This window comes from Trypanosoma cruzi, genomic scaffold (assembly GCF_000209065.1).
Source record: "Trypanosoma cruzi strain CL Brener 1047053517149 genomic scaffold, whole genome shotgun sequence".
Classification (NCBI taxonomy): domain Eukaryota; phylum Euglenozoa; class Kinetoplastea; order Trypanosomatida; family Trypanosomatidae; genus Trypanosoma; species Trypanosoma cruzi.
This window is the reverse complement of record NW_001849404.1, coordinates 73,699-97,171: the sequence shown is the minus strand read 5'-3', so window position 1 is coordinate 97,171 and position 23,473 is coordinate 73,699. Positions and strand designations below refer to the sequence as shown.

The 23,473-nt window shown below is 45.9% G+C and overlaps 10 protein-coding genes across 10 annotated transcripts, besides 36 other annotated features; all 10 read left to right on the top strand.

Moving 5' to 3' along the window:
* Positions 1-14,509: part of a sequence feature (heterozygous, non-Esmeraldo-like haplotype) that runs on past the window's edge.
* On the top strand, positions 109-1,917 carry Tc00.1047053509105.100 (hypothetical protein, conserved; the record flags this gene model as incomplete). Its single annotated transcript, XM_809795.1, has 1 exon — positions 109-1,917. One exon carries the CDS (start codon positions 109-111, stop codon positions 1,915-1,917), a length of 1,809 nt encoding a protein of 602 aa, XP_814888.1.
* Positions 2,673-3,413, top strand: Tc00.1047053509105.94 (hypothetical protein, conserved; the record flags this gene model as incomplete). The annotated part of the gene is made up of 1 exon (XM_809802.1): positions 2,673-3,413. One exon carries the CDS (start codon positions 2,673-2,675, stop codon positions 3,411-3,413), a length of 741 nt encoding a protein of 246 aa, XP_814895.1.
* Positions 3,656-3,691: a microsatellite.
* Positions 3,764-4,759, top strand: Tc00.1047053509105.90 (RNA-binding protein RGGm, putative; the record flags this gene model as incomplete). The annotated part of the gene is made up of 1 exon (XM_809794.1): positions 3,764-4,759. One exon carries the CDS (start codon positions 3,764-3,766, stop codon positions 4,757-4,759), a length of 996 nt encoding a protein of 331 aa, XP_814887.1.
* Positions 3,901-4,029: a microsatellite.
* Positions 5,290-5,320: a microsatellite.
* Positions 5,329-6,333, top strand: Tc00.1047053509105.80 (hypothetical protein, conserved; the record flags this gene model as incomplete). The annotated part of the gene is made up of 1 exon (XM_809793.1): positions 5,329-6,333. The coding sequence occupies one exon, from the start codon at positions 5,329-5,331 to the stop codon at positions 6,331-6,333; it is 1,005 nt and encodes a 334-aa protein (XP_814886.1).
* Positions 6,430-6,453: a microsatellite.
* Positions 6,521-6,565: a microsatellite.
* Positions 6,585-6,613: a microsatellite.
* On the top strand, positions 6,696-8,033 carry Tc00.1047053509105.70 (thiol-dependent reductase 1, putative; the record flags this gene model as incomplete). The annotated part of the gene is made up of 1 exon (XM_809792.1): positions 6,696-8,033. The coding sequence occupies one exon, from the start codon at positions 6,696-6,698 to the stop codon at positions 8,031-8,033; it is 1,338 nt and encodes a 445-aa protein (XP_814885.1).
* Positions 8,214-8,277: a sequence feature (T-rich).
* Positions 8,349-8,377: a sequence feature (AT_rich).
* Positions 8,938-10,761, top strand: Tc00.1047053509105.60 (adenosine deaminase-like protein, putative; the record flags this gene model as incomplete). Its single annotated transcript, XM_809791.1, has 1 exon — positions 8,938-10,761. The coding sequence occupies one exon, from the start codon at positions 8,938-8,940 to the stop codon at positions 10,759-10,761; it is 1,824 nt and encodes a 607-aa protein (XP_814884.1).
* Positions 10,862-10,897: a sequence feature (A-rich).
* Tc00.1047053509105.50 (uncharacterized protein) lies at positions 11,094-12,059 on the top strand (the record flags this gene model as incomplete). The annotated part of the gene is made up of 1 exon (XM_809790.1): positions 11,094-12,059. The coding sequence occupies one exon, from the start codon at positions 11,094-11,096 to the stop codon at positions 12,057-12,059; it is 966 nt and encodes a 321-aa protein (XP_814883.1).
* Positions 12,269-12,321: a sequence feature (T-rich).
* Positions 12,617-12,728: a sequence feature (A-rich).
* Positions 12,766-12,838: a sequence feature (A-rich).
* Positions 13,068-13,132: a sequence feature (A-rich).
* Positions 13,288-13,325: a microsatellite.
* Positions 13,405-13,430: a microsatellite.
* Positions 13,736-13,758: a microsatellite.
* Positions 13,798-13,876: a sequence feature (A-rich).
* Positions 13,888-13,915: a microsatellite.
* Positions 14,002-14,022: a sequence feature (AT_rich).
* Positions 14,188-14,227: a microsatellite.
* Positions 14,430-14,497: a sequence feature (A-rich).
* Positions 14,510-14,631: a sequence feature (areas merged during assembly that could not be assigned to a particular haplotype. This can correspond to areas where the two haplotypes were merged or to regions with more than two copies in the genome that were merged during assembly.).
* Positions 14,632-23,473: a sequence feature (heterozygous, non-Esmeraldo-like haplotype).
* Positions 14,798-14,837: a microsatellite.
* Positions 14,851-14,875: a microsatellite.
* Positions 14,947-14,969: a microsatellite.
* Positions 15,017-15,062: a microsatellite.
* Positions 15,208-15,254: a microsatellite.
* Positions 15,401-15,477: a microsatellite.
* Positions 15,544-15,711: a sequence feature (T-rich).
* Positions 15,909-15,931: a microsatellite.
* Positions 16,563-16,586: a microsatellite.
* Positions 17,818-17,889: a sequence feature (A-rich).
* On the top strand, positions 18,151-19,524 carry Tc00.1047053509105.20 (hypothetical protein, conserved; the record flags this gene model as incomplete). Its single annotated transcript, XM_809789.1, has 1 exon — positions 18,151-19,524. The coding sequence occupies one exon, from the start codon at positions 18,151-18,153 to the stop codon at positions 19,522-19,524; it is 1,374 nt and encodes a 457-aa protein (XP_814882.1).
* Positions 19,749-19,800: a microsatellite.
* Positions 19,864-19,915: a microsatellite.
* Tc00.1047053509105.10 (hypothetical protein, conserved) lies at positions 20,196-20,849 on the top strand (the record flags this gene model as incomplete). The annotated part of the gene is made up of 1 exon (XM_809788.1): positions 20,196-20,849. The coding sequence occupies one exon, from the start codon at positions 20,196-20,198 to the stop codon at positions 20,847-20,849; it is 654 nt and encodes a 217-aa protein (XP_814881.1).
* Tc00.1047053509105.4 (hypothetical protein, conserved) lies at positions 21,528-23,294 on the top strand (the record flags this gene model as incomplete). Its single annotated transcript, XM_809801.1, has 1 exon — positions 21,528-23,294. The coding sequence occupies one exon, from the start codon at positions 21,528-21,530 to the stop codon at positions 23,292-23,294; it is 1,767 nt and encodes a 588-aa protein (XP_814894.1).

Here is a 23,473-nt window from a genome sequence, read left to right as displayed (position 1 = left end):
CTTCTCTTTTCGCCTTTGAGGAATAACAAGTAAAAATATTGGATCCACAATTTCAATATATATAAATACATATATATTGTTGGATAATAGTTATACAAGTAGAAGATAATGAACTACGTATTCATGGAGATAATATTACTCTTGGCTATAGTGGCTCTTCACTACCGGACAGAGGTACTGGCTGTGGGTGTTGCGACAGTAGGGCCCTTGGAAAAATCAACCCCACTATGGGATGATAAAAGCGAATCTGATGTGCTTACCAAGGAACCGTTTAACAGCAAAGTCGGTCTGAAAAAATCATCTCAGCTGTCTGTGTTATTTCTTCGTGAGGACAACAGGATCCTTCAGGGAAACGTGCGTTGTGGGGGAGGCTATTGCCCCAATGAGGCCCCTATTTGCTGTGGAGAAGCCCCGCACTTTTATTGCGTGCCTGGTGGGAACAAATGCTGTTATGCACCTAGGGGTAAAGTGGCAGCGTGTGAACAGAGCGATGAGTGCTGTGTTTTTGGAAATAATGCCACGTGCTGTAAGCAAGGTACAACGTGCCAGAGAGATGGGAACGGGTCAGCATGTGCCATAGAAGCTTGCACCAAATATCAGACATCGGATGATTGTCTGCACAAGACAGAGGAATGCGCATGGTGTTGCGAGGAGCGGCGTTGTGTTAGTAAAAGTCGGGTGTGCTCTTCAGGAGAGAAACCTATTAGGTCATCAGAAACGTGTCCTTCCCCTTGTCAGTATGCTGATACATGCGCTCTCTGTCTCTCTTATAACAGTTCAATAAATGGATCAGATGCTTGTTTGTGGTGTTGTGCGACGCAGTCATGCATCCCTACGAGTAGAGTTATGGAGTGTAATAACGATCAAGAAATCCAAGGGTTGGGTATGTGTTCCGTTTGTCAGGCCAACGGGGCTGGAATAAACCCTGAGTTTGTGGGAATGATGTCACAGTTTTTTGCCATGATATCAGGTATTCTCCTTATTGTGGGTATTATATCTTGTATTGGGGTGACCCGTGCCTATTTCTACTTTCGTGGAGGTATGCTGACGAACAACGGAATGCGTCTATCCGACGTCGACGCCCAAATGGCGGTCCGGCGCCACGGGTTTGGCTCTAGGGAAACTGTTTCCATGCAGGAAAGTGTGAAGCGGAGTTTAAATCGATTCTTTTGCAAGGTATTTTCCATGTTCAAGTCAAAGTTAAGGTTAGAAAACTCTTTTGAGGCGGCACAAACATCATCGTGTTTAGGCAGTGTGTTGTCCTGCTCCACGTGCCACCGCATACAGCATGTTCGCATACTTGCTTCCGTTGCAAACACCATGAAGGGTATCAAAATGGTTGAAGGAAAAACTGGGAGCAATTCAAACAATGATGTCAATGCGGCGGATGACGATATCGTCATTATGTTACCGTGTTGTCATGCGTTTTGTCGTCCATGCGTTGGACTGATTCCATCAAAGAATCCTTTGACGGCACGACTCGGTGAATGTCCTCTGGAAGCCCAACCACACGACGCTGACACCATACGGGCAAATTACATTCGCCTTCATTTGTCACCAGAAGAGGGTACGAGTTTCTCTCGGGGAATAGTTCCGTCCACCACGGATACACAATACGCTTCGCGTGAGGAGCAGCATGGAATGCCATCTTTTTCGGGTAGAAGAGAGGAAAATGGAAGCAATATTATTCCCACTAGTTCTACATCTACAAGATGGCAGCCGCAGCGTCGAATTAGAATTTGGAGGGATGGGCTGCTGCGTTCATTGCGAAGGCTTGTTGTTTGCCGAGAGGGCATTTCTTCACTGGAAGGGACGTTGTTGGAGAATGCTGTGCTAAAGAAAATCAATCACAAATGTCCCAAATGTAAACAAAGGGTTAAAGACGTTCTTCTTCCCGAAAATATTTTGAAATTGTAGTTTTCTGCGTGCTAGAGCGATGCGGAATTAACGACAAGACGGGTGATTGAGTGTGCAGGTGGAGCCCAGAGTACATTTCTTGTACTGTATTGGCAATTGTAAAAAAAAAAAAAAGACGATTGCCATACACGAACAAACAAGCATTTGAATTATTATTTGTTTATGTATGGCAATAAAATGATGTTTTTTTTTGTTGTTGTTGTTGTTGGCTGAGTATTGGAGGATGCCGATTTCTCTTTCTTCGTTGTTTGTGTTCTCTACTGCGGAGCAGAAACAGATGAAAAGTTCTGTGCTTCTCGGGCATCTTTTTCCTGGCATGAATTATAAGTTCTTTTGTCCTTTGTTTTATTTTCCTGACTATTGCCTGCTTTTTCTCCCCCTCTTTTTTTTATTGTTAGCGCATCTACAGGCATTGACGCCGCATGTTGGGGCTGTTGTTTTATTTCCTACTCTCCATTCTTTGAGCTGATGATGTCTCTTTCTTGGATCCCATTGCTGACCTTTACTTTTTCTCTCCCCCCTTGTTTTTCATTCTTCTCTGCGGCTTGTGCTGCAACCCAGGAGAAAAAAAAAAAAGAGAGGAGAGCTTGGAGACAGTTGGGTGATTGTGGTGGCTGGGCGCAGGCGAGGAGGAGTTGGACACCGTCTTCTTTCCCACACAATTCATTTTCTTGGCCTTCTGCATTTACTGGAGAACTGGCGCGGAATTCCTTTTTTCCAGGTTTTTTTTTTTTAAATCTTTTTCGCATCTGGAAATGAACCCGTCACGACTCGGTCGCTCTATTTCCTTTTGGCTTCGCGAGTCACCATGGAGGAGTAACGTTTGCATCGGGACGACAATTGGGTGTTCTGCCGATATCGTAACCCAGGTGTTGGTAAGGAACTCATGTGCGCGGAGGGATCGTGTTCTGTCGCAGGACGACTCTCCGCTGCTAGTAAGATGTCCCGATTTTATTCACAGATTGCTGACTCGCCTCAGGTTTGAGAAGGATAATACTCCTGCTCCCGTGATTGACCTTCGGCGCAGCTTCATCTTTTGTAGTTTTACAGTCGTATTTAACACTTTCTTTTTTCTATCTTTGTATCGACGGCTTGATGCACTTTTCCCACCAGCTGCCATAACTCGGCGCCGGTCGCTCTTGAAGGGTTTTTTGAGTTGGATAGCAGCCAACGCGACAACACCGTTGTATCTCTCGTATGTAGCAACGTTGAGTCATTATTTTATTTACCGTACGGGTCGTCGCCAGCTTTGCGCAACTGAGGACGGCGACTTTGGGTGGACTGTGGATGTTCCGATTTTTCTAGAAGGGGTGGAAAAGCAGTTGGATCGACAACTGAGAGAAGACTGGCCTGATATGATTCAGTACAGTCTTATCTTCTGGGGCGTAAACTGGATTCCGTTGTTTTACTACATCCCTTCTCATTTTCGTTATGTTTACAGTTCTTTCTTACAAGTAGCGTGGTGTGCCATTATGTCTCACTTGATGCACCGTTAAATACGGGCAATCCAATCTGGAATTGGGGTTAAAAACACCGAAATATTAAGAGAATGAGAGGGGTGTGGAGAAATTATGTGCGCGAATTGGAGGAAAAGGGAAAGTAAGAACAAATAACTATAACAGGAGGAAGATATAAAAGAACTGGGCGTTATCCTCAAAACCAATTTCCGTTTCTTTCTTTGTGTTGTGAACTGTAATTTTCAAGTATATTTTATAGTGTGAAGGAAAAAGTAAAAAAAATATATATATATATATATATATATATTATAAATATAACAATAATAATAAGGGAGGGGAGAAGGGAAAGAAGCAAGGCTCAGGTGTACCCAAAGGTTACAAATATTCAGATGAAGCGCACGTCTTTGAGGGTGCTACACGTCACAGCGGCTTTAATGCAGGGATGGGGCAAGGGGTCCTCTTCCGGCGGAGGGTGGGGTGACGATGACGGATCAGCCGGCGGTGGTTGGGGCTCTGATGGCAATGCTGGTGGTGGTGGCTGGGGCGCTGATGTTGGCGGCGGCGGCGGCAGTGGTCGTAGAGGTCGTGGTGGCTGGGGATCTGGCGGCAGTGGCGGTGGCGGCGGTGGCTGGGGATCCGGCGGTGGTGGCGGTGGAAGTCGCGGTGGCTGGGGATCCGGCGGCAGTGGCGGTGGCTGGGGATCTGGCGGTGGAGGTGGAGGCCGCGGTGGTCGTGGCTCTGGAAGCGCGTGGAATGAGGGTGACGCTGGATGGCGTGGTGCATCAACGGGTGCGCGCGTAAATCGTGGTCGTGGTAGTTTTCGCCGCGGACGCGGTGGTGCCATGGAAGGTGTTTGGGGTCAACCGAGCGCGGTAGACGAGGAGGCATGGTCAGCAGCCCCGCCCAGTTTCAACCCACCTGTGCGGCGCGTAGACCCCCTCACTCTTACAGCTGTGGAGGTGGAGATTGATGGGATCAAAAAGCTGGTGGGTCAGCGGGTTCAGGTGTCCGGGGTGTCCGACGAAACCACCTGGCATACACTGAAAGATCATTTGCGTCAGGCGGGTGAGGTGACGTTCTGCAAAGTGCTTTCAGGCGGGAGAGCTGTGGTCGAGTTCGTCACTCCAGAAGATGCTTCCCGCGCCATCACAGAGCTGCAGGCCTCGGAATTAGAGGGGGCAACCATCTTTCTTCGGGAGGACAGGGAGGACACCGTTCTTGTGAATACACGGAAAAAAATACGTGAGGCTCGAGATGCTCAGCTTCGTGCGCGTAAGGAGGAGGCGGAGCATCGACGACGAGAACAGGCTATCGCAGAGGGCGATGTGCCTTCATCCACATCTTCATCCGCGACGGAGGCGGCGACTGCCAATCCGCAACTCTGATTGCTGAGAGTAAGAACACTGTGATGTGGCACGGGTTCCTTGAACTAAGGAAATTAGGAGGAGAGTGATTGAAGAAAACAGGAAAGGGAAAAGAAGAAAAAAAATATATAATAAAAGTGAGAAACTTTTGAGAAATGGGAAATGGGGGTCCACCTCTTTTTTCCTGTACGGATGGCAGGAGGACACATGAGGCTCGTTTTAAGGGCATTTCAAATTACCGTTAATTTACATTGAATACAAGCACGTATGCTTATCTAAATCGAGAGGAAATTTGCTCACAAAAAAGGAAATCAAGACGAGGAAGAATCTGGAGGAAAATGTGAGGTGGAGAAAAGGAGGCATCAGCAGCAAAAACAAGGCCAGGAGTGGAGAGGGGTCTTGGGGGAATGATTTATTGAAAGTGCCCGGCGTGCGAGAGGTCTCCGCTGATATGGCGTAGAAGTAATGGAGATTGTTCTTCTTTTTTTTTTTTTTCTGCTTACTTTTTCTGCTTAATAGGACAAATTCTGCATCCTTGCTTCTTACACCAGTGTATATGTGTACGTATATATATATATATATTGGAATTTATGGCGAGTTCAATGTTGATACGTGTCAAATTATCCCTTGCAGATATTCCTGTAAGACGACTCATCGTTTGTCTTGGATGTGGTGATTATCAGAAAAATGAGGCGCGCGGGGCGCTAGGCAACCGTGTAGCACAACAAATTCTTGGCACGTGTGCTCCCGCTCCAAGTGACATACACAACCCTGATAAGAATCGCCTCCACGCCCGGAATGCTCATGGACGGGCTCGTCAGAACCACTGCTACCATAGAGGAGAACGATTTTTTAGGGGGATGGCAGTCAATGGACTTTTTCGGAGTCGTGGTAGCATACGGAGTCCACAGGTATGGGATTCGGAGCCTGTGGTGGACTACATGGGCCTATGGTGCGATAGGCTTCTGCTTGGGGAACATACCAACCCGTCTCGTTGTGCCCTGCTGGAGCCGCGGGCGCCATTTGTCATGGTTGGAGAGTCTCTGGAGCGAGTACTTTTGGCACATCGCAATTTTCAGGGCGCTGATATTCTTTTTGTTTTTGCTAGTTCCTGCTTTCCTTTTGGTGCGCTGCACCTCGTTTCCTTCAATGATGCTTTGCTGAAAATTCCGCGTGGTGGCCCGTCGGTCTATCAACATAATTCCATTGGCACAGTATTGAACCGGTTGGCATTGTCATCGGATGAGGCTTCAGCTATTGTGATGGGAGTGGGTGACACCCATGGCCTCCTTGTCTCATTGACAGCAGAGGAGAGAGCGATGTGTGAAAGCCGCATATTGCCACTTGTCAGCTTTGCCGCTGCTCTGTGGACGGTGAACCCGGCGAAGGCAAGAGAGTATCTCCAAAGCAACCCCAAGGATAATATGAGGTTGTGGCGCACAATGCAATCTTCCATGTTGTCCACGAGGGACACGGCGGTGCTACGCGCTTACGAGAGCGGCAGGCCGCTGGATGCGCGGATAAGTCGGCGCCAGACTATTTATTTGGCGGAGACACTGTTGTCGCGTCTATTTCCAGAAGACACCGAGCGCTGAGTAGCGTCGTGTTTTTGCATTATTGACATTGAACGCTTGTCTCGCAATTGATCTTAATTTGCTCACTACTGTTGGTTCCTTATTCATGCAAGAAAGGAGAGAGAGAGAGAGAAAGAGAGAATGGCGGAAGTGTGTCCATGAAGAGGAGATCAGGCAAACAGAAAAAAAACTGATTCTAATGTAAGCTTATATATATATATATATATATATATATATATATATATATATATATTTCTTCTGATACTTTCATTTTATTATTATTATTATTATTATTATTATTTTTTGTGTATGTGAATTTGTGTGCTTTTTAGGAATTTGCGTTGAGTCAATATCCACTAACTTTTCTACAGGAAACAAACATTATGAAGGCTTTGAAACTTTTTACAAACCGAATATGCCCCTTTTGCCAACGCGTGTTGATCACGGCGAAGGAAAAGCGTGTCACATTGGAGGAGGTGGAGGTTCCTCTTGGCGATGACATGCCGCAGTGGTACAAGGAGCTGAACCCACGGGAAACGGTTCCAATGCTTCAGGTAGATGGAAAAAAATGCATGATTGAGTCAGATCTCATTTCACGGTACATTGACCGCATTTCTTCTCCCGAGAACGCCCTTATTGGGTCAAGCCCCTACCAACGGCACCGCGTGGAGTTTTTTCTGAGTGAGATCGGCGACCTTGTCAAAGCATATTTTGGCCTTGTTAGGGACCCTTTCAATGAGGAGAAGCGGAAGTCCGTGGATCATAACACCGCATATATCGAAGGTATCATTGCAGAACATCAGGGGGATGGACCATATTTTCTTGATGACACGTTTTCCATGGCTGAAGTTATGGTCGTTCCATTTCTTGCTTGTTTCCGTCCAGTTTTAAGTTACTATTGTGGTTATGACATCTTCCATGAGGCTCCTCGTCTCAAGAAAATGTACGTGACGTCCATGCAGCGTACAACTGTGAAGGAAACGATTTCAAAGCCAGAAGAATACATTATTGGCTTTAAGAGTAAGGTGCCAAAATCGCACGTCACATGGTCATTGGCTCCTGGCTATGTACTTTTTGTTAACAAATATTCTCCATTTTCGGATCGCCCTCGTTTGGCATGTGCACTGAAGAATATTGATTTGCCCATGCTTGAAATTGATTTGAAACAATTGCCCTCGTGGTTCCGATGGTTTAACCAGCGTGAAACTGTGCCAACGTTGCTTACCCCACGGGGTACCTACGTTCATGAGTCTCAACTTATTGTTCATTATCTTGATGATGGGTTCCCAGAGCATGGGCCTGCGCTACTTCCCAAGGATGCCGATGGATCGTACCATGTGAGGTTTGTTGAATCTAATGTGGATTACTTTATGGATGCCATGTATTCTCTCATAAAGGATCCAAAAAACACGAATGCAAAGGAAGAATTTGATTGGGCAGCAGGTGAGCTTGAGAAATTATTGGCGGAACATCAGTTTGGGGAGGGTCCATTTTTTGGTGGAGCCACAATGAATGCTGCTGACGTTTCTCTTTTGCCCATGCTGGTGCACCTGAAGGCCTGCACTCCAGATCTGACGGAAGGCCAGGATTTGCTCGCAAATTACAAGCTGTTGGCCGCCGCCGCGGAAGCGGGCTTGACGAGTGAAGCAGGCAAAAAGGTCTTTCTTTCACTCTCGGAATACTCGAGTATATACAAGACGTTTTTGCGTCCATCGTCTTGAGAAAAACGCGGAAGCCGGTGCCTGTGCGTGCCATCAATATTGAGTCCACCAAGGAGTGGCTTACTGTTTCCTTTCTTTTTATGCCCCAAGACCCTTCAGCGGAGGGATCGTGGTGGAGAGAAATTAAGAGACTGCCAACGACTGTGGGGGGAAAGCAAAATAAGCCCAAAGCGAAATTTGAATAAAGACAAAAGAAAAAAAAAAAAAAGGGAAAATGAAACGAAAAAACAAACGAACAAGAAAACATTAACGCAGGAATTGAAGTAAAAAGATGCGGAAGTCAGGTGTCGTGTTGATTAAATTGAGAGGCGTTGGTTTAATTTTTTATTTTTTTATTTTTATTTGTTTATTCTTGTTTGTTGTTTTCCTCTTGTTTTCTCGAATAAATTTGATGGTTTGCATTGCGGTATCGCGTGTCTCCAGACCTCGTGTCGTGCCCCAGCACGACGCAGCTGGTCCGGACTCCGGTTGATGCCTTCAGCCCTGCGCCAACAAAAACAACAATGACTCCGTGGGGGAAACATTGCTGGCTCTTGGTTTCCCCCGGCGATACGGGGCAATTGACCCTGGCGTACCACGCTGAGGCGGCCGGCATTGCCAGGGGAACTTATTTGAGAAAGTAAAGCATGACAGAAAAGGCAACGAGAACGGGATTGATATGAAAGAAGGGTTTTTGTTGGGGTGCGAGCAAAAAGGGGGACGTCAATAGCCGTACTAAGAATATTGGCTCATGAAAAGTAAAGCGGGCGGTGGGATGTGGTGACTTGTCAGTTTTTTTTTTTTATCCTTTATATATTTATATCCTTTTAATTTTGCGCCCTATTGCTTTTGCATTGCTCTTGCTGGGGTGATGATGGCGTTTTCCTTTTATTTGGGCTGTTTTTTTTTACTGTGGGATGGATAGATGGATATATTGTGCGGCGGGGTTCCCGTCGCAAGGACAATTCTCGAGGCATTTGCCGCCGCATTGCTTTGCCAGCCTGCGAGGGATGGTTGGCACCGCAATGCCATGAGTGCTTTGAATGGCGGAGGAGCTGTTATTGCAGGCATTGTATTGCAGTTGCCTTCTTCACCCATCGAAGAAGAAGACACACCATTTTTTATCTGTGTATCGCTGGGCAGCGGTACAAGATGCGTTGGCTACGAGCCTCCGTTGTGTTCCTCAGAGGCGGATATTTTCCTTCGGGATGGACACGCAGAGGTGATGGCCCGACGTGGTTTTGTCGCATTTTTGCTGGACGCGGCATTGTACCTTGCGCAGTCGGAAACCGGACATCACCCGTTTGTGGAACGTTGTCACTTTCTCTGTAAGGGTCCGGAAGGAAAGAAAGATGTTGGTACTATGTGGCAGTGCTTTCGCTTACGTGACGGCGTGACAATTCACCTTGTTAGCACCGAATATCCCTGTGGAGCTATGTCTATTCCGCGTGGTGGAGGCCATGTGCTGCTGTCGACTCCTAGCGGTGAATCGCTTTCTTCAGCCACTGGCATCGATTTGACTTCAAAGAAGGATGAGCCGTTCTTTGCGTCCTGCGATGCGGCTGCAACGGATGCTCGTCCGGTTATATTGTCTTATGGGCATGCTATAGCTGCCCATCGCAGTCATCCCGCCGAAGAAATGCTGCATGTGGGACGTGTGAAGCCTGGTAAGGGCCGCCAAAACCTTTGCATGTCGTGTTCTGATAAGTTGCTTCGATGGCATTGTTTGGGTGTTCAGGGCAGAAGACGGGCGCGACTTTTTCCAAGACCTATGAGTCTCACAAGTGTGTGGCTTCCACAGACACCGGATGGTTCTGCTGATAGTACCGATTACGGTGCATCCAGGTATTGTTCTCTGGAAGACGCAATTAGGGCTTTGAATGGTCGTATTTGTTATTTTTGTCCCATGATGTCTTTGGAAGGGGGAGATGATAGTTCAAAAGGGAATTCCCAGATGCCTCACAGCATGCCGGCTCCCTTTCCCGTTAGTTTTTATGGATTCAAGCCGTTATTTTTTCGGTCCCTTCTCACCAAATGTGCCTGTACTGCCGATACACGAGAGAAAGATGATTGTGATGTGGACAAGAATGGGAAAAGTGACTCCGCTTTGTCCCGGAGTGCGTGGCTCAAGATGGCATCTGGAGTGAAAAATGACTCCATTTCCATGTTGCGATCAAAGAGGCAACGAGAAGTTGACACGTCCGAAATGAATAACGATGCTCTCAGTTGGAGGAAGGGTGGTGTTGCTGTACTAAACACCAAGGCCGGTCTGCCCCGCGGCATCACGAAGCAGGATGCGGAGCGCACTGCCCATGAGTTATTAAGACTACAGCCGGTCCTTTTAGGAGTTGGAGGCCACACAAACACTGCGGATGATGCAGCGCTGGAGGTTATAGCGAAACGTTTTCCACTTTCCCGGCTATGGATGGCGCAGCAACAGCGAAGAGTCATGCAGCGCCTCTCACGGCAGCGAAAAGATACGTCCATGGGGACTCTTTCACTGTTGGGTAAAGACGGTAGCCAGAAGGATGTTGGTGGTATGACCATTAGCTCATTCCCTTTGCCGGTAATTCTTTTTCCTCTCGAGGGGGCGAAGGAGCAGGAGGCTGTTGTGGCAGGGGGCTCTGCGCACTATTGGCTTCAGCGAGCACGCCAGAGCAGAAACGCCATGATGAATCCATTGAGAAATGAAGGGGGCACGTCAGCGCACATACCGCTTCTGTGGGTGGAGAAGGGACTTTCCGTTTAATGCAAGAAGAAATATATGCTCTTTTCTGTTTCTCACCCCTCCTCTCCCTTTATTTTTTGTGCGGGCCTGTGACAGGGGTGAGTTTGCGATGGATACTATGTTTTTTTTTCTTTTTCCGTATCTTTTTTTTTTTTTTGCTCATGTTGCTTTTCTCTTGGAACGTGCCAAAACCACTGCACCAACTCGCCCACTCACACACGCACAAACACGAAAAACCAGCAACAACAGAGAGGTGACGCCATTCTACACTATAAAAAAAAGGACATAGGACGGACGGGATATATAGGGGAAAGCTGAACGATCGGTGAGGATATAAGGTCTTGCTTGGTTTTATGATTCTTTCAGGGATTTCTTCCGGTGTCTCCAGCCCATTTAATCCAAGTATTTGGACTCCAATGATACCCGGTGCGGTGATGCAGAATTCTCAAAAAGCCTTGGATGACTCTTCTCCGACGTGCCTCGGACTGACCGTTAGCGGCGGCTCCGAGACGGCGTTATCGTTTTCCTTGCATGGGGCGACACAACCAAGCAGTCCACTCCTTTCGAACTGCATAGCGACCGGTAGCAGCCTTATCGCCAGTGGTGAAAAGAATCATACCCCAATGCAAGGTGGCGGTGGTGGCGCCAGCGGTGGCGTATGCAACACGCCATCGGAGTCTTCCTTTGTTGGTCTGACAGCGCAAGCGACATCTGGACAAACACGCTTGGAAACGATACACCTATCTCCTCATGACGTTGTGAAGTGTGCTGAGCATCACAAGGAAAGAACGGCACAAAACATGATGCGTGTTGTGAATAGATCGGGTGATGTTGTATGGGTGTGTCGTCCTGATGTGGTATGTAAGGTGCGTAAGGGTGGTCGTGCTTTTTCTCATGGTTCACGTCGTCAACAACCCCCTCCAAATGGGTTACCTGAGAACAGGACATCTAATCCCAGCGCTATTGTCACATTGCAGAACCCGAGAGTTGTATTCACGACGCCACACATGAACAATTGTGCCGCGACTCCAAGCCAAGCGCCGGGATGTTGCATTGGAGGCTGCGAAACTTTTGTTGCAACGCCACTCGCTCTTGCTGGCCCTCCAAGTTTCACTCAACTCTCGTTTCTGCAGCCTGCAGCACATGAGGACGCCATGTTCTGGCTTCCCGTTTCACCGCCGCCACCGCCACCGCCACCGCCAGTGTACTCTGCTGCTTCTGTTGCAGGGAGTGTTGGAGGGCCATCTGCCGCAGCGGTTGTTTCTCACGTCACGATACCTCCCAACTTTGCGTGGGTTCCAACTCCAGTCCCGCGTTGAAGAGGGAAAAAGAGGAACGCAGCAAGAGGAGGAAAAGAAATTCCACGATAAGAAGGGGGATAAACGTGGAACGGAGACTACAAGCATTCACACGTATGAGGAATGGGGAATGGAAAAAGTAAAAGAGGAACACGCAGGGAAATAAGGTTTCAATGCAAGGAATGTAAGAAGAGATTAAGTTTAAGGGGGAAAGGTGACTCTACAGGAGTAAAAAGAACGAGCAAAAAAGAAAAAAAAAACGAGAGAAAATGAAAAAAAGAAATTGGTGTCATGACAACGGAGATAATCTTGTCAAATAAAGCGAAACAAACAACAACAACAAAAGAGGATGAGTTTAACCTGGCAATAAATAAAACACAAGGAATCTAAATGGAGCAGAAGTAAATGCAAAAGGCAAGAAGAACCGTAGCGAAGGCAGGGCCTCTTCTGGCTGGGGGAGGGAAAAAGGACAAAAACGGCTGCGTTTGTGGTCTGTGGAAGCGGGAAAAGGGCGAGAGGAGGGAGGGAGGGAGAATTACAAACCCAAACGTCATGGAAACGGAGTGAGTCGCTCTTCATTTCTCCCTTTTTTTCCCATTCCCTTTTTGCTTCCTTTTCCCTTGTTTTTTTTTTTTTACAATTTTATTTTATTTTTGATGAACCTCCCACTTGTTTTTTTTTTTTTTTTTTGGCGCTTATCCCCCCTTCTCCCCTCGTCTTCCACTTATTTTTGTTTCTTTTTTTTTTCATCATTCCTGTATTCCTCCTTTTCTGTTTTTTTCTTTTTCTTTTTTTTTTTTGGTTTTTGAGCAACCGCAGTATTCACTTTAACCAGACGTTGTTGCTGTTATCGTTCACCCATTTTGTGTTTTTTTGTTGTTTTTGTTTGGATGCGGTGTGTTGTTCCCCACTCTCCCCCCTCTGTAACCCGTCTTGGCGCGAGCGTGGCCCCTCGCGACCATCCGTTTTTTTTTGTTTTTTGTTTTTTGTTGTTGTTGTTTTGTTATAACGGATTTTTATTCACGTTGCTTTTTTTTTTTTTGTATTTGTGTTTTGTGTTGTTGTTTTTTTTTTTCACTGTTTTTTCTTTTTTTGTTGTTGTCAGGGTTTCGTTCTTTTGTTGATGACTCCGGGCGGATGGAGGAGGGGTTTTATTTACGTGGCCGTCTGTTCAACAGCTCGGCGCCTCTGCACGACGGCGGCGGGCGGGGGTGGGAGTTTGTGTCTTCCTCCTTCACCCTCTTCTCTCTTTTTTTTTTTTTTTTTAATTTTGTTTTTGTTTTTGTTCCTCCCTTCTTTTTGATTTTGTGTTGTGTTGTTTTTGTCGTCATAATCATCGCTGTCTTGGCCGAGAAGAAGAAGGAGAAAATAAACAAATAAATAAATTAATAATAATAACTCATGAATGGCACAAAAGGAAACACACGAAAGAATGAAAGAAGAAAAAGAAGAAAAAACAGGTAACTGCGACGATATGGGCAAAGTGAGTGGGGTTGCCCAGGCCTGAGGGAAGGAAGGAAGACTGGGGAAAAGTAATTACAATTGAGGGTTGAATGCGGGGATGAGAGAGGAAAGGCGAGGGTTTTAGTGTTTGTTTCACCCCCCTCCTCATTGCTCACCGGTCTTTTTATTCATTTATTATTATGGTTATTATTCTCTTAGTGTGTATGTTTATTCCCTTCATTATTGACTGTTCGTTATTATTATTATTATTATTATTGCTGTGGTTGTTGATTGCTTGCTTGTGTGTGTTTGTGTGTTTTCCCTTTATTTACTTATTTTTCTTTTTTTGATTTGTTTTTTTCTTCCCTTCTCCCCACACTCTTTTTTTTTTTTTTGTGTGTGTGTGTGTTGTTGTTGTTGTTGTTGTTGTTGTTCTTCTTCCTCTCAACGGTCGCGGAGGAAATGGTCTGGATTGACGTGTTTCTGGTGAAATGGACCCAGTCGCCATAAGTGGTCGCGGTAAATAATAATAATAATAATAGTGCTAACGTACTCCTTGCCAAATTTTATAATTCTTTTCGCGAAGCGTAAATTTTGAATACCCACCCAACCCAACGCAACTCATCCTGCTCCGCGCGGGCGGTGGGTAAAAGAAGATTTTCACAAATTTTTTTCTTTCTTTTTTCTTTTTCTTATGTTTCCTCCCTATATATAAATATATAAATATACAAATATATAAATATATAACGATCATCGACAATGAGGAGTTGTCTTGGATTCCATATTGAGCACTGAAGTAATATTTGTGTGGCCATAAAGCTAAAAGGACCAAAAGCGCATCACGTTTTTTGTTGTTGTTTTTTTTTTTTCATCTTTCTTGCTGGAGAAAGAAGGGAATATTAATGGCTAACGGTTTTGTTGTTGTATTGTCTTCCGCGGCCTTCAGCATTTTTCTTCTTTTTTTTTTTTTTTCTTTTTTTTTCCCCTTTTTTTTGTTTTGTTTGTGTTTTGTTTTTGTGTGCTGTTGTTTATTTTCCGATTTACGTGTTGGCTACGGCGATTCATGCGGCTGCGTTTGTGGCTTTTTTGTTTGTTTGTTTGTTACTTCCTCTCCCACCGCTCGTGGCGGTCCTGACGGAGATGGGGGAGGGCCATCTTTTTTTTTCTCAGCACTGCACCTTCTTTTTTGTTGTTGTTGTTGTTGACGACGCCTCGCCATCCTTCACGTGCGTGTGGTGCTGCTCTTCACGTTGTTGTTTCATTCGTGAGGTGTTGGCGACCCACGAAGCGCCACGCTTTTTGAACAAAACGTGCAGTTTTTTCTGTTTCTTTCTTTTTTTTTTTTTTTTTTTTCTTAAGAGGCGGAAGGAAAAAAAAAAAAAAAAAAAAAAAAACGAAGATTTATTTATTTATTTGCATTTTTTGTTGTTTTTTTGTTAAACTGTTTGGTACGCGTTGTCCAAGGTTTTTTTTTTTTTTTTTTTTTTTCGTGCCGCCCCGTCCCTTCTCCCACGTAATTGGCCGTGTCGTGACGGTTATTGTCATTATTATTACTACTCTGTTATTATTATTATTATTGTTCTCCTTCGTGTGCACTGTGTTGTGCTGTGTTGGTTTCTTGTTGTTGAGGGGTGGGGGGTGGGGGGGATGTTTGCCCACACATGCGTCTGATGCTTTTTTGTTGTTGTTGTTGTCGTTTTCCCCCGCCATAAAATGAGGCACGCCGTTTTTTTTTTTTTTTTTTTCGCCTCTCTTTTCTTTTTTTTTTTTTTTGCCCCGTGGCGGAAGCAAATAAACAACAACAACAAAAAAAAAAAAAGGAACGCGTTTTGTGGGAGGACGACCTGCAGACGGCAGTACGACGAATTTTAGAGCATCAGGAACGGTGGCATATGTAACTCCATTTCTCTCCTCACAATTATATACCTATCTATATACCTCTATCTATTTCATATATATATATATATATGTGTGTGTGTGTGTGTGCTTGTATATAATTAATTATTTATCATATTTAATTCTGCCGAAATAGGGGCGGGTGGGGGCACGACGACAGTAAAATAAAACAACGACCAGAAAAACAAAAACAAAACAAAACAAAAAACGTTGAGAAAAAAGGAGAATGAGAAAAGAAAAGAAAGAAGAAAAAACAACAACAACAAAAAGGACGGAACAAACAAACAAACAAAAAAATAATAATAAATAAATAATGATGGAAATAAACAAAAAATTTATGCTGCATTGAAGGTGTGATTCATTTTACTATACAAGTAGAGGCTTTGGGATGGAATGCACGAACAGACGGAGCCTGTTGTTATATGATAGCGCGTTTTTTTTTTTTTTTGAATTCCCCCCGCTTCCTTACTGGTTGTTTTTTCGTTTTGTGTCACTAAAGGTAGCGCACTGGAGGGCAGCGAGCGCCGTTCTTTGTTGTTGTTGTTGTTGTTGTTCCTTCATTTTACCCACCCCCCTAACTATCACCCTTCACGCTGAGGGGAGCCCGGTTGTGGTGGCGTATGCCTGTTGAAATTACTTTTTTTTTGTGTGTGGGGGGGTTTATAAGTGTTGGATGAACCTCAACCGCATTTGGAGATGGCGGGCAAATCGGACCCAAATGTGACCTACGCTTGGTGTTTTTTTTTCTTCTTCGATTTCATATGCGGGAATGGGGGCAGGATCGCATCCAGACGTGTATTCTTAAGTTGTTTGTTTGTTTTGGATTTCTTTCTCTTTATTTATTTTTGTTATGTGCGGTTTGATGTGCTTATCGTTTTGCGACGGGGCATTGGGGAGAGTGGGGGGGGGGGGTTGGTTCCCGAGAGGGCCTGCCGTTTGGCTTCCGCACTCCCTTCTTAACAACACAGTGCCGTCCCGTGAGCAAAGAAGGAGTCGAGAAAAGTGAGACAACAAAAGAAGGTTTAAAAGAAAAAGGGAGTTAACTTCACATTTTGTTTGTTTGTTCTTATTTCTGTGGATTTTGTTGTTGTTGTTTTTCTGTTTACGTGGAGTCACTCCCTCCCCATTCCCCCACTTATCTTTGTATTTGGGTTTATGAATTCGATCCTCCTATTTATTTATTCCTTTCTTTTTTTTTTTTTTTTTTTTGGCTTCAGTCTCAAGGTGGGAGGCAGGTGGGGGGTTTGCACACACACACACACGATTTCTTCTTCATCGTTCTTTATGCAGCGCCGCGTGGATGCTGCTTCCCAGTACCGTTTGTTATCGTTTGAACAGAGATGGCAGAGCACAGGGAGGGGGCTTGACAAAGTGACACCCGTCCGTTCGACTGGTTACATAGTGCGTCGTTACGAGACACCTCCAGTGGATGCCAACGGCATTGCTTCATTAGAGTCTACAAAAGAGGGAACAGACGAAGAGGATGAGATCCAAAAACTTCTTAGCAACGCTTTTTCTCTTGCAGCTAGCCATCATTCACACGGCGGCAAAGTCGCTACAGCATTCTCCGCACCGTCTTCCGAGACGCCACCAAATATATCAGCTATTGACAACGCGTATTTGCATGCCATGAACATTGCTTATCGCTTGTACGGGCAACAACCGAATGGGTGATTTGGGGATGTTTTTGCTTGATTTGTGCGATTCCCCTTTACCGATGTGTCCCATAATGACATAAACGATAACTATGCTTGTGGGAAATCCTCTTCTCCTTATCTGGGGGGTGCGATAGCGGTGTATCGGGATATTATGTAACGGTGCAACCCGTTTCAATGCCACCGGCGATGCTGGCACGGCACACCTTTGCGCCATGAGAAATCCCCTCAACAGTATGCAACGCCTGTGTGAAAAATACACCTTCGATGAAAAGGCAATCTCTTCTATACAAATAAGATGAGTGGTATGGGCTAAAGGGGAGAATGTAGGCGACAGCGACTCACTTTGTACCAGAATGTTTTGTTGGTGGGGACTGTGTTATTTTGTTGTTGTTGTTTTTTTCTTGTAAAGATACGCCTGTACAATAATGCCTCAGTCTTTTTTTTTTTTTTCTATTTCCACCTGCAGAGACCGACGGTTGTGCAGATGTGTTTTTTTTTTGTGTGAGTGTGTGTGTCTTCCTGTGTGTCTCCTTTGATCTGCGTTTTGGTTTTCAAGTGCCTTGTTCCCGTCCATGTTTATTGCGTTGCTTCTCGTTTTCCGCCCCTGGCACCGTGTGGGTTAAGTGAAAGGGAAAGGAAGGGAAAGAAAGTCACAAACCGTTGCCACAGCGGTTTTTATCTCCCTTCCCTTCCGCTGCAAAAACAAAAAAAAAAAAAAGAGAAAAGTGGGACAAAACCACAACAAAACCGAAGGGAAAAGGAAAAGACTTGCCTTTTAATTCTTTGTTGTTGTTTTTTCCCTTTTTTTTTGTGTGTGTGTTGTTTTGTTCTTGTTGTTCTTTTATTTTGGTCTGGACGCTTATCGTTTGGGCTGTGGGCGAAGCTACACCCATTTATTTTGCGCCTTTTGTGCTCTCGTTGGTCTCTTCTAGGGGAGAGAGAGAGAAAGAGGAGGAGGGGCGCACTTTGGAAATTGGGCAAGAACCCAAGACCGAATTTTGGGGGCCGTTCTTTGCCCTTTTTGCGGGATTATTCCCTGGGCAAGCGACAAACTTGGAGTCTCTCCTGAGGCGGCCGTACTCGTTTGTTGTGGGGGACAGGCACGGAGGCACGGAATGCGGTGCTGTGGGCGCAGCAACGCGGATGTCGCCATTCTCATCACACTTTATTTGGTCACCTCCTACTCTGTGCATAGCTACTACACATTTCTGTTTCCCCAAACACTGAGTGCGTTGGGATTGGCTTTTCTGCAACCGTTTAGAAGGGTAGCTCGACCAAATTCCTCCTTTCCTCTCCACCTCCACAACTTATTTAACGTGGCAACGAAGGAGTGGATCTTGTTTGGTGTCTCTCTTTTTTTGTTTTTTCTCGCAATCTGGGCTTACTTGGCGGCGGCAGTCACCGATGCTGGTCGTGTGCCCTCGGAGTTTGGACAACATGCTCCTAGGAGCGCTTCATTGGCTTTGAGGGTGTCTGGTGCATTAAACATATGCCCTGTGTGTGGAATGTATAAGCCGCAAAGGACACATCATTGCAGTCGGTGTAGGCGTTGTGTACTGAAATATGACCATCACTGTCCATGGCTTGGCCGCTGTGTAGGATTTTTTAACTACAAGTTGTATCTTCTTGTGGTATTTTACACATTTCTGCTTACGCTGTGGGTGGGTACGTTGCTGTTGTCGGATATGGTTGTCTATATTGTGCGGCACTATCGAGTTGTTGGTTGGAAGATTGTGCATCGAGATGTGGGGCCTTTTCCTATTGGGCCTGACGGGACATGTTGGACGGGACCGCTCATGGTTGGTGGTACCGCTCACTATCAGGTGCATTCTGGGAAGCCATATGGTTCTTTGTTCAATACTTTAGGTGACAGCTTTGGAGCTTGCCCTCCATTCTTGGGTGTCTACATTTGCCTATTGGAGGCGATGATATTTTTTGTTTTGACGGCCTCGCTCCTGCGGAAGCACTGCTGGCTGGCACGGCATAGCCTGACGACGCTTGATCTTGTTATTTATCAGCATCAGCTAGATGAGGGATTATCTAGTGGACGTCAAATAAACATTTTTGACATTGGTGTGAAGGGTTGCTTGCATCAAGTTTTTGGTGATGGCGACGAACGGGGAGAGCATTTGCACCCAAACTTTATTGTGAGGTGGTTCTTTCGCCTGTTGCCGTTTCCCGCATACCCAAAACAGGCGGAGTTGCACTACAGCTCACCTCTTGGTATTGACGACACGGAGAATTTGTTGGGTGAAACCCCTTTTTCTGCGGTATCACACACGACGGTCTCGGTGCCAAGTTACGGAACGCTAAATGAGGCTGCGCCTCCTTATAACATGATCAACAAGAACGACAAAAACGTCTCTACCGACGTGGGTCGTAGGAGCGAATACCGTCACCATCCGTCGCAGTATCCCGGCCAAACGAGGCACCTACTGGGTCTGAGTTTTCCCACTGTCTTGTCGCTTCCCGGATCTGGTGGGATGTGACAATTCGTGTCGGCACCGTTCTTCTCATCGCCCCATTTTTTTTTTTTTTTTGGTGTGCGTGTTGAAGGGATAACAAACCGAAAGAAAGAAACACACAAACACACACACAAAAAAAAAAAAAAAAACGAAGAGCGAATAAACCGAACCCAAACACACATCTGATCACATGACGGGGGAAAAGTGGGCGATGAGAAGCCGACGCCTGATCATAGGAGTTGCGTCGGTTTCTTTTTTTTTTTTTTTTTTTTTTGTATTTTCTTTCTTTTTTTTTTTTTTGCGTATTTCTTCAAAGGGAAAGAGGGAACAAATAAGCGACCCCGTGGCCAGAGAGAACAGAAGCACACCTACACCTACACCTACACCTACACCTACACACACAAACACACAAACAAAAAGAAAGTACAAAACTCTTTGGGGTTGGGAAGGAAAGGCCGTCACTTGGAGGTGAGGCAAAGATGCGCCACCATCCCGGGGAAGGTCTAACGGTTTAGATGATTACCAACTGGTGAATGCTTTGGAATCTTCTCTCTTCCTCTGTCTGGTACGCGTTTGTATATAAATACACAAATAAAAACATTTATATGAGTCCTTTTTCCCCCCCCCCTGTGTGTGTCTTTCTTTTCTTTTTTATTGCCATTCGGGAACACACACGCAGCAAAGGAGTGAGCACCATGCGACGGTCACAAAAAAAAGTTTGGGGCGCTGTGTCTTGCTTTTTTCACGCAACTTCCCAGTGGCTGCGACGTCATCAGTCTGGCGGGAGCGGTGTTTCTAACATCGACGACTTTGCCAAGATTCTTTCGCAGGCTAAAAAAAACTCACCTGACTGCGGGTGTTCTTCGGATTTCTTTAATGGTCGCTTTGCGGGTGGGAGTGCGACGATTGACCCCTCTATGTTGCAGGATATGCATCGTACGCTGAATCAGTCCCTGTCACCGGAAGTGCGGGATTCAATGCGTGCCATGATGGAAGGTCTGAAGCGCGGCGACGGGCTTCCGCAAATGGGAGTGATGGCATTCGGTCTGGGTGAAAATGAGAGGGGGAAGAAGGTCGCCAGAGGCGCCAAGTTAGCCTTCGACCCGAACACGGGGAAAGTGTCAAAGGACTTTGTGGAGAAGCAGTTGGAGGAGGATGACCCGGTGCTGCCCAAGGAGACGGTCGGGGATTACCACACTGAGGGGGCCATCGAGGTGGAGTTCGAGGAGGATGCAAAGCGACACGCATCTGCCGCCGCGGAAACAATATCTGAAGCCGAAGTGGTATTGGAAGAGACGCCTGCAGCTTCAATGGGCAACGGCAACAACGCAAAGAATGAGCGAGTGTAACCATGAAGGAAACAGCGTGGACCGCGGAACGAACAGCCTCAAAATGTTCCCAATGCACCCGTATTTGCCATTGGTGCCACCATGCTTCATGCACATTGCGTCCCAAAAGAATATAACAACGATTCTAGCGGAATTAAGAAAGGGTTGCACTTACACATGCAGAGGCGTATGCTGACTTTACTTTTTGCGGTTCATACGTGTTGTTGTGCTGGTTTAATGGCTTTGACCAACGGTGCCTGTGCGGTCTCGTGGTTGCTGTGATTGCTAGGAGGCAAATTGTGAAAAGGCAAAGGGGGAAATGAGTTACTCTTCACATGTGTGCCGTGCATCCTCAGCCCAGCGATTTATCGTTTATGTTGAATAAATCTGCACCACGTAAAGGAAAAAAAAGAAAAAGGAGTTGTAGTTGTTATTATTATTATTATTAACAGAGGCGTTCTTCTTTTACGGTGGCGTCACTGCGACAAGTTTAAAGTTTTTTTCTTTCTTTTCTTTCTGTTCTTGGTTACTTTTGCTTCCTTGAAAAAGAAATAAAAAAAAGGGAGGGGGTTCATTTATTTATTTATTTGTTGTTGTTGTTTATCACCTTTTTTTTTTCTTTTTGCCTCTGACAATTAGCAAAAAGAGAAGGAAAAACAAAGAAACAAACAAGATTATCAGTGAGCAAGAAGGTAACAGATGAGCCTGTCTTTGTCTCGTATGCTTTTTTCTTTATTGCTGTTTGCCCTGATGGTTGCAACAACTCCTTTTGCCGCGGAGGGTTTACTGCTGGCGTCGTCTTCCATTGAACAGTGCGATCGTGTGGGAACCGACAACTCGCTGCCGTGTGAGAAAAAGTTGGTGGTGACGTTGTCGGTGGACAGTGATCAGGCGGAAGATGTGGAGGAGTTTGTGATTTTGCGCGATGCCGTGGACAAAACGAAAGGAACGGGGGAGGAGCACGTGGAATTTCAACCTATCCGTTTGACGACGAGCAAATCACGCGTGCAATACAGTTACCCTCTCTTTTATGAAAGGAATTTCAATGCCAAGCCCTACGAGGAGGAAATTACAACGGAACTAGTTGGGTGCGATGATACATTTAGTCCGAAAGCAACATGCGGGCTGGCCATGGACACCGCGGGAAGGCCTATCCCGTACAGTCAAGGTTTTTGTTGTCGATGTGGTCCCTGTCAGTTGTTGGGGTTATGTCCCGTGGGTAGCCGCGGTCTTCAGGTATGCGACATATTCAGAGGGGCTGCATTAGCCTCATGTCTCCGTTTTGGAGAGCTTTGGTACAGTGGGTACAGCATGGGTTCGGCTACTATCTGGTATCGCTTGTCGGTAAAACTGACGACTGACTCCCAAAATAACTCCAAGACAAAAGAAGCAGTTTTTGAGCTGGGACCGGATGTGCTTTCAGGGTCTTCAGCGGAGTTTGGGGCTTGGGTCAGTCTAATTGGGGACTTTGTGCCGGCGGAATTACCATTGGTTCTAAGTAATAAAATGCTTTTTATTCCCTCTTCTCCAAGAATACACGAGCGTGTTTTGGCGGGCCAAAAGGAGTGGTTAATTCTGGACAAGCACCATGTGAGCATGCAGGGTCGAGATTGTAACAAGGTTGGGGTATCTTATGAAGCCTTTTCGGGTCAGGGGAGCAGGTGCCAATTAATTCGAGGGTCGTGTCTGGCCGATCAGTTGGAGGACTACCGTTCGAGTGATTTGGCAGTTGAAGCCCGAGGGGGTAGAGGCAAATACCTGGCTCGCTTTTTTGGAGACTTTGTTGTCAACAACGTCAACAACAGCAGAACAAGACTCTCCTACTGGATGCGTGGGTCATTGGCGACGATGTTAACTGTTGTCATATCAGCGGACAGACTGCAATATCTGGTTTCTGTTTCCCCAGGTGAAATTGTCTCTGCGGTGATGTCGAAGTCGACAGTAGAGGAAAGTTCGAGAGATGGATCCGTTTCTGTCATAGTGCGCAATATTGGCCACGTAACTGCGCAATACACGCTTGGTGTGGGGAACTGTTCGGGAAATGTTTTCCCCATTATGGCCCAGACCCTGAGTTTGAGACCACGAGGGACAGTGATACGCAGTTTTGATCTGAATATCCAAGATGTGGCGGAAGAGAGAATTGTGCAATGCGACGTAACTTTACGAGACGCGAAAGGTGCTATCACGGACAAGAAGATTTTGAAGTTTCGAGTAACAAGTAAAGTATTAACGAATGATACACAGGGCGGCAATGCACCAACTGGAGGTGGTGCCAGCGTGGATGGTCAAGCCCCTCCAGCTTGCTCGCGTTGTGAGTGGTACAAGATTTCCTGTTTCCTGATTCATGGCTGTTGGTGGCAGCCACTGGTGTATGTTTTGATTGCCATTGCTATACTGCTGGGTATATATTATTTTTTCGGACTCTCTTCGCGCAGTAGTGAACCCAAATTACACGTGGTTCACTGAGACAATGGCTTACTGGCAGTCTGTAGCTTTCCAAGGCATATTATTCCACGCCGGCGTGGCGAAAATACATCAACATTCAGAAGTATTTTTCCAGTAAATAATACTGAAAAGCAAAATTGAAATGCCATATTTTTTTTTATATATTTGTTCTGCTGGGAAAGAGTGGGATGCTCGCTGTG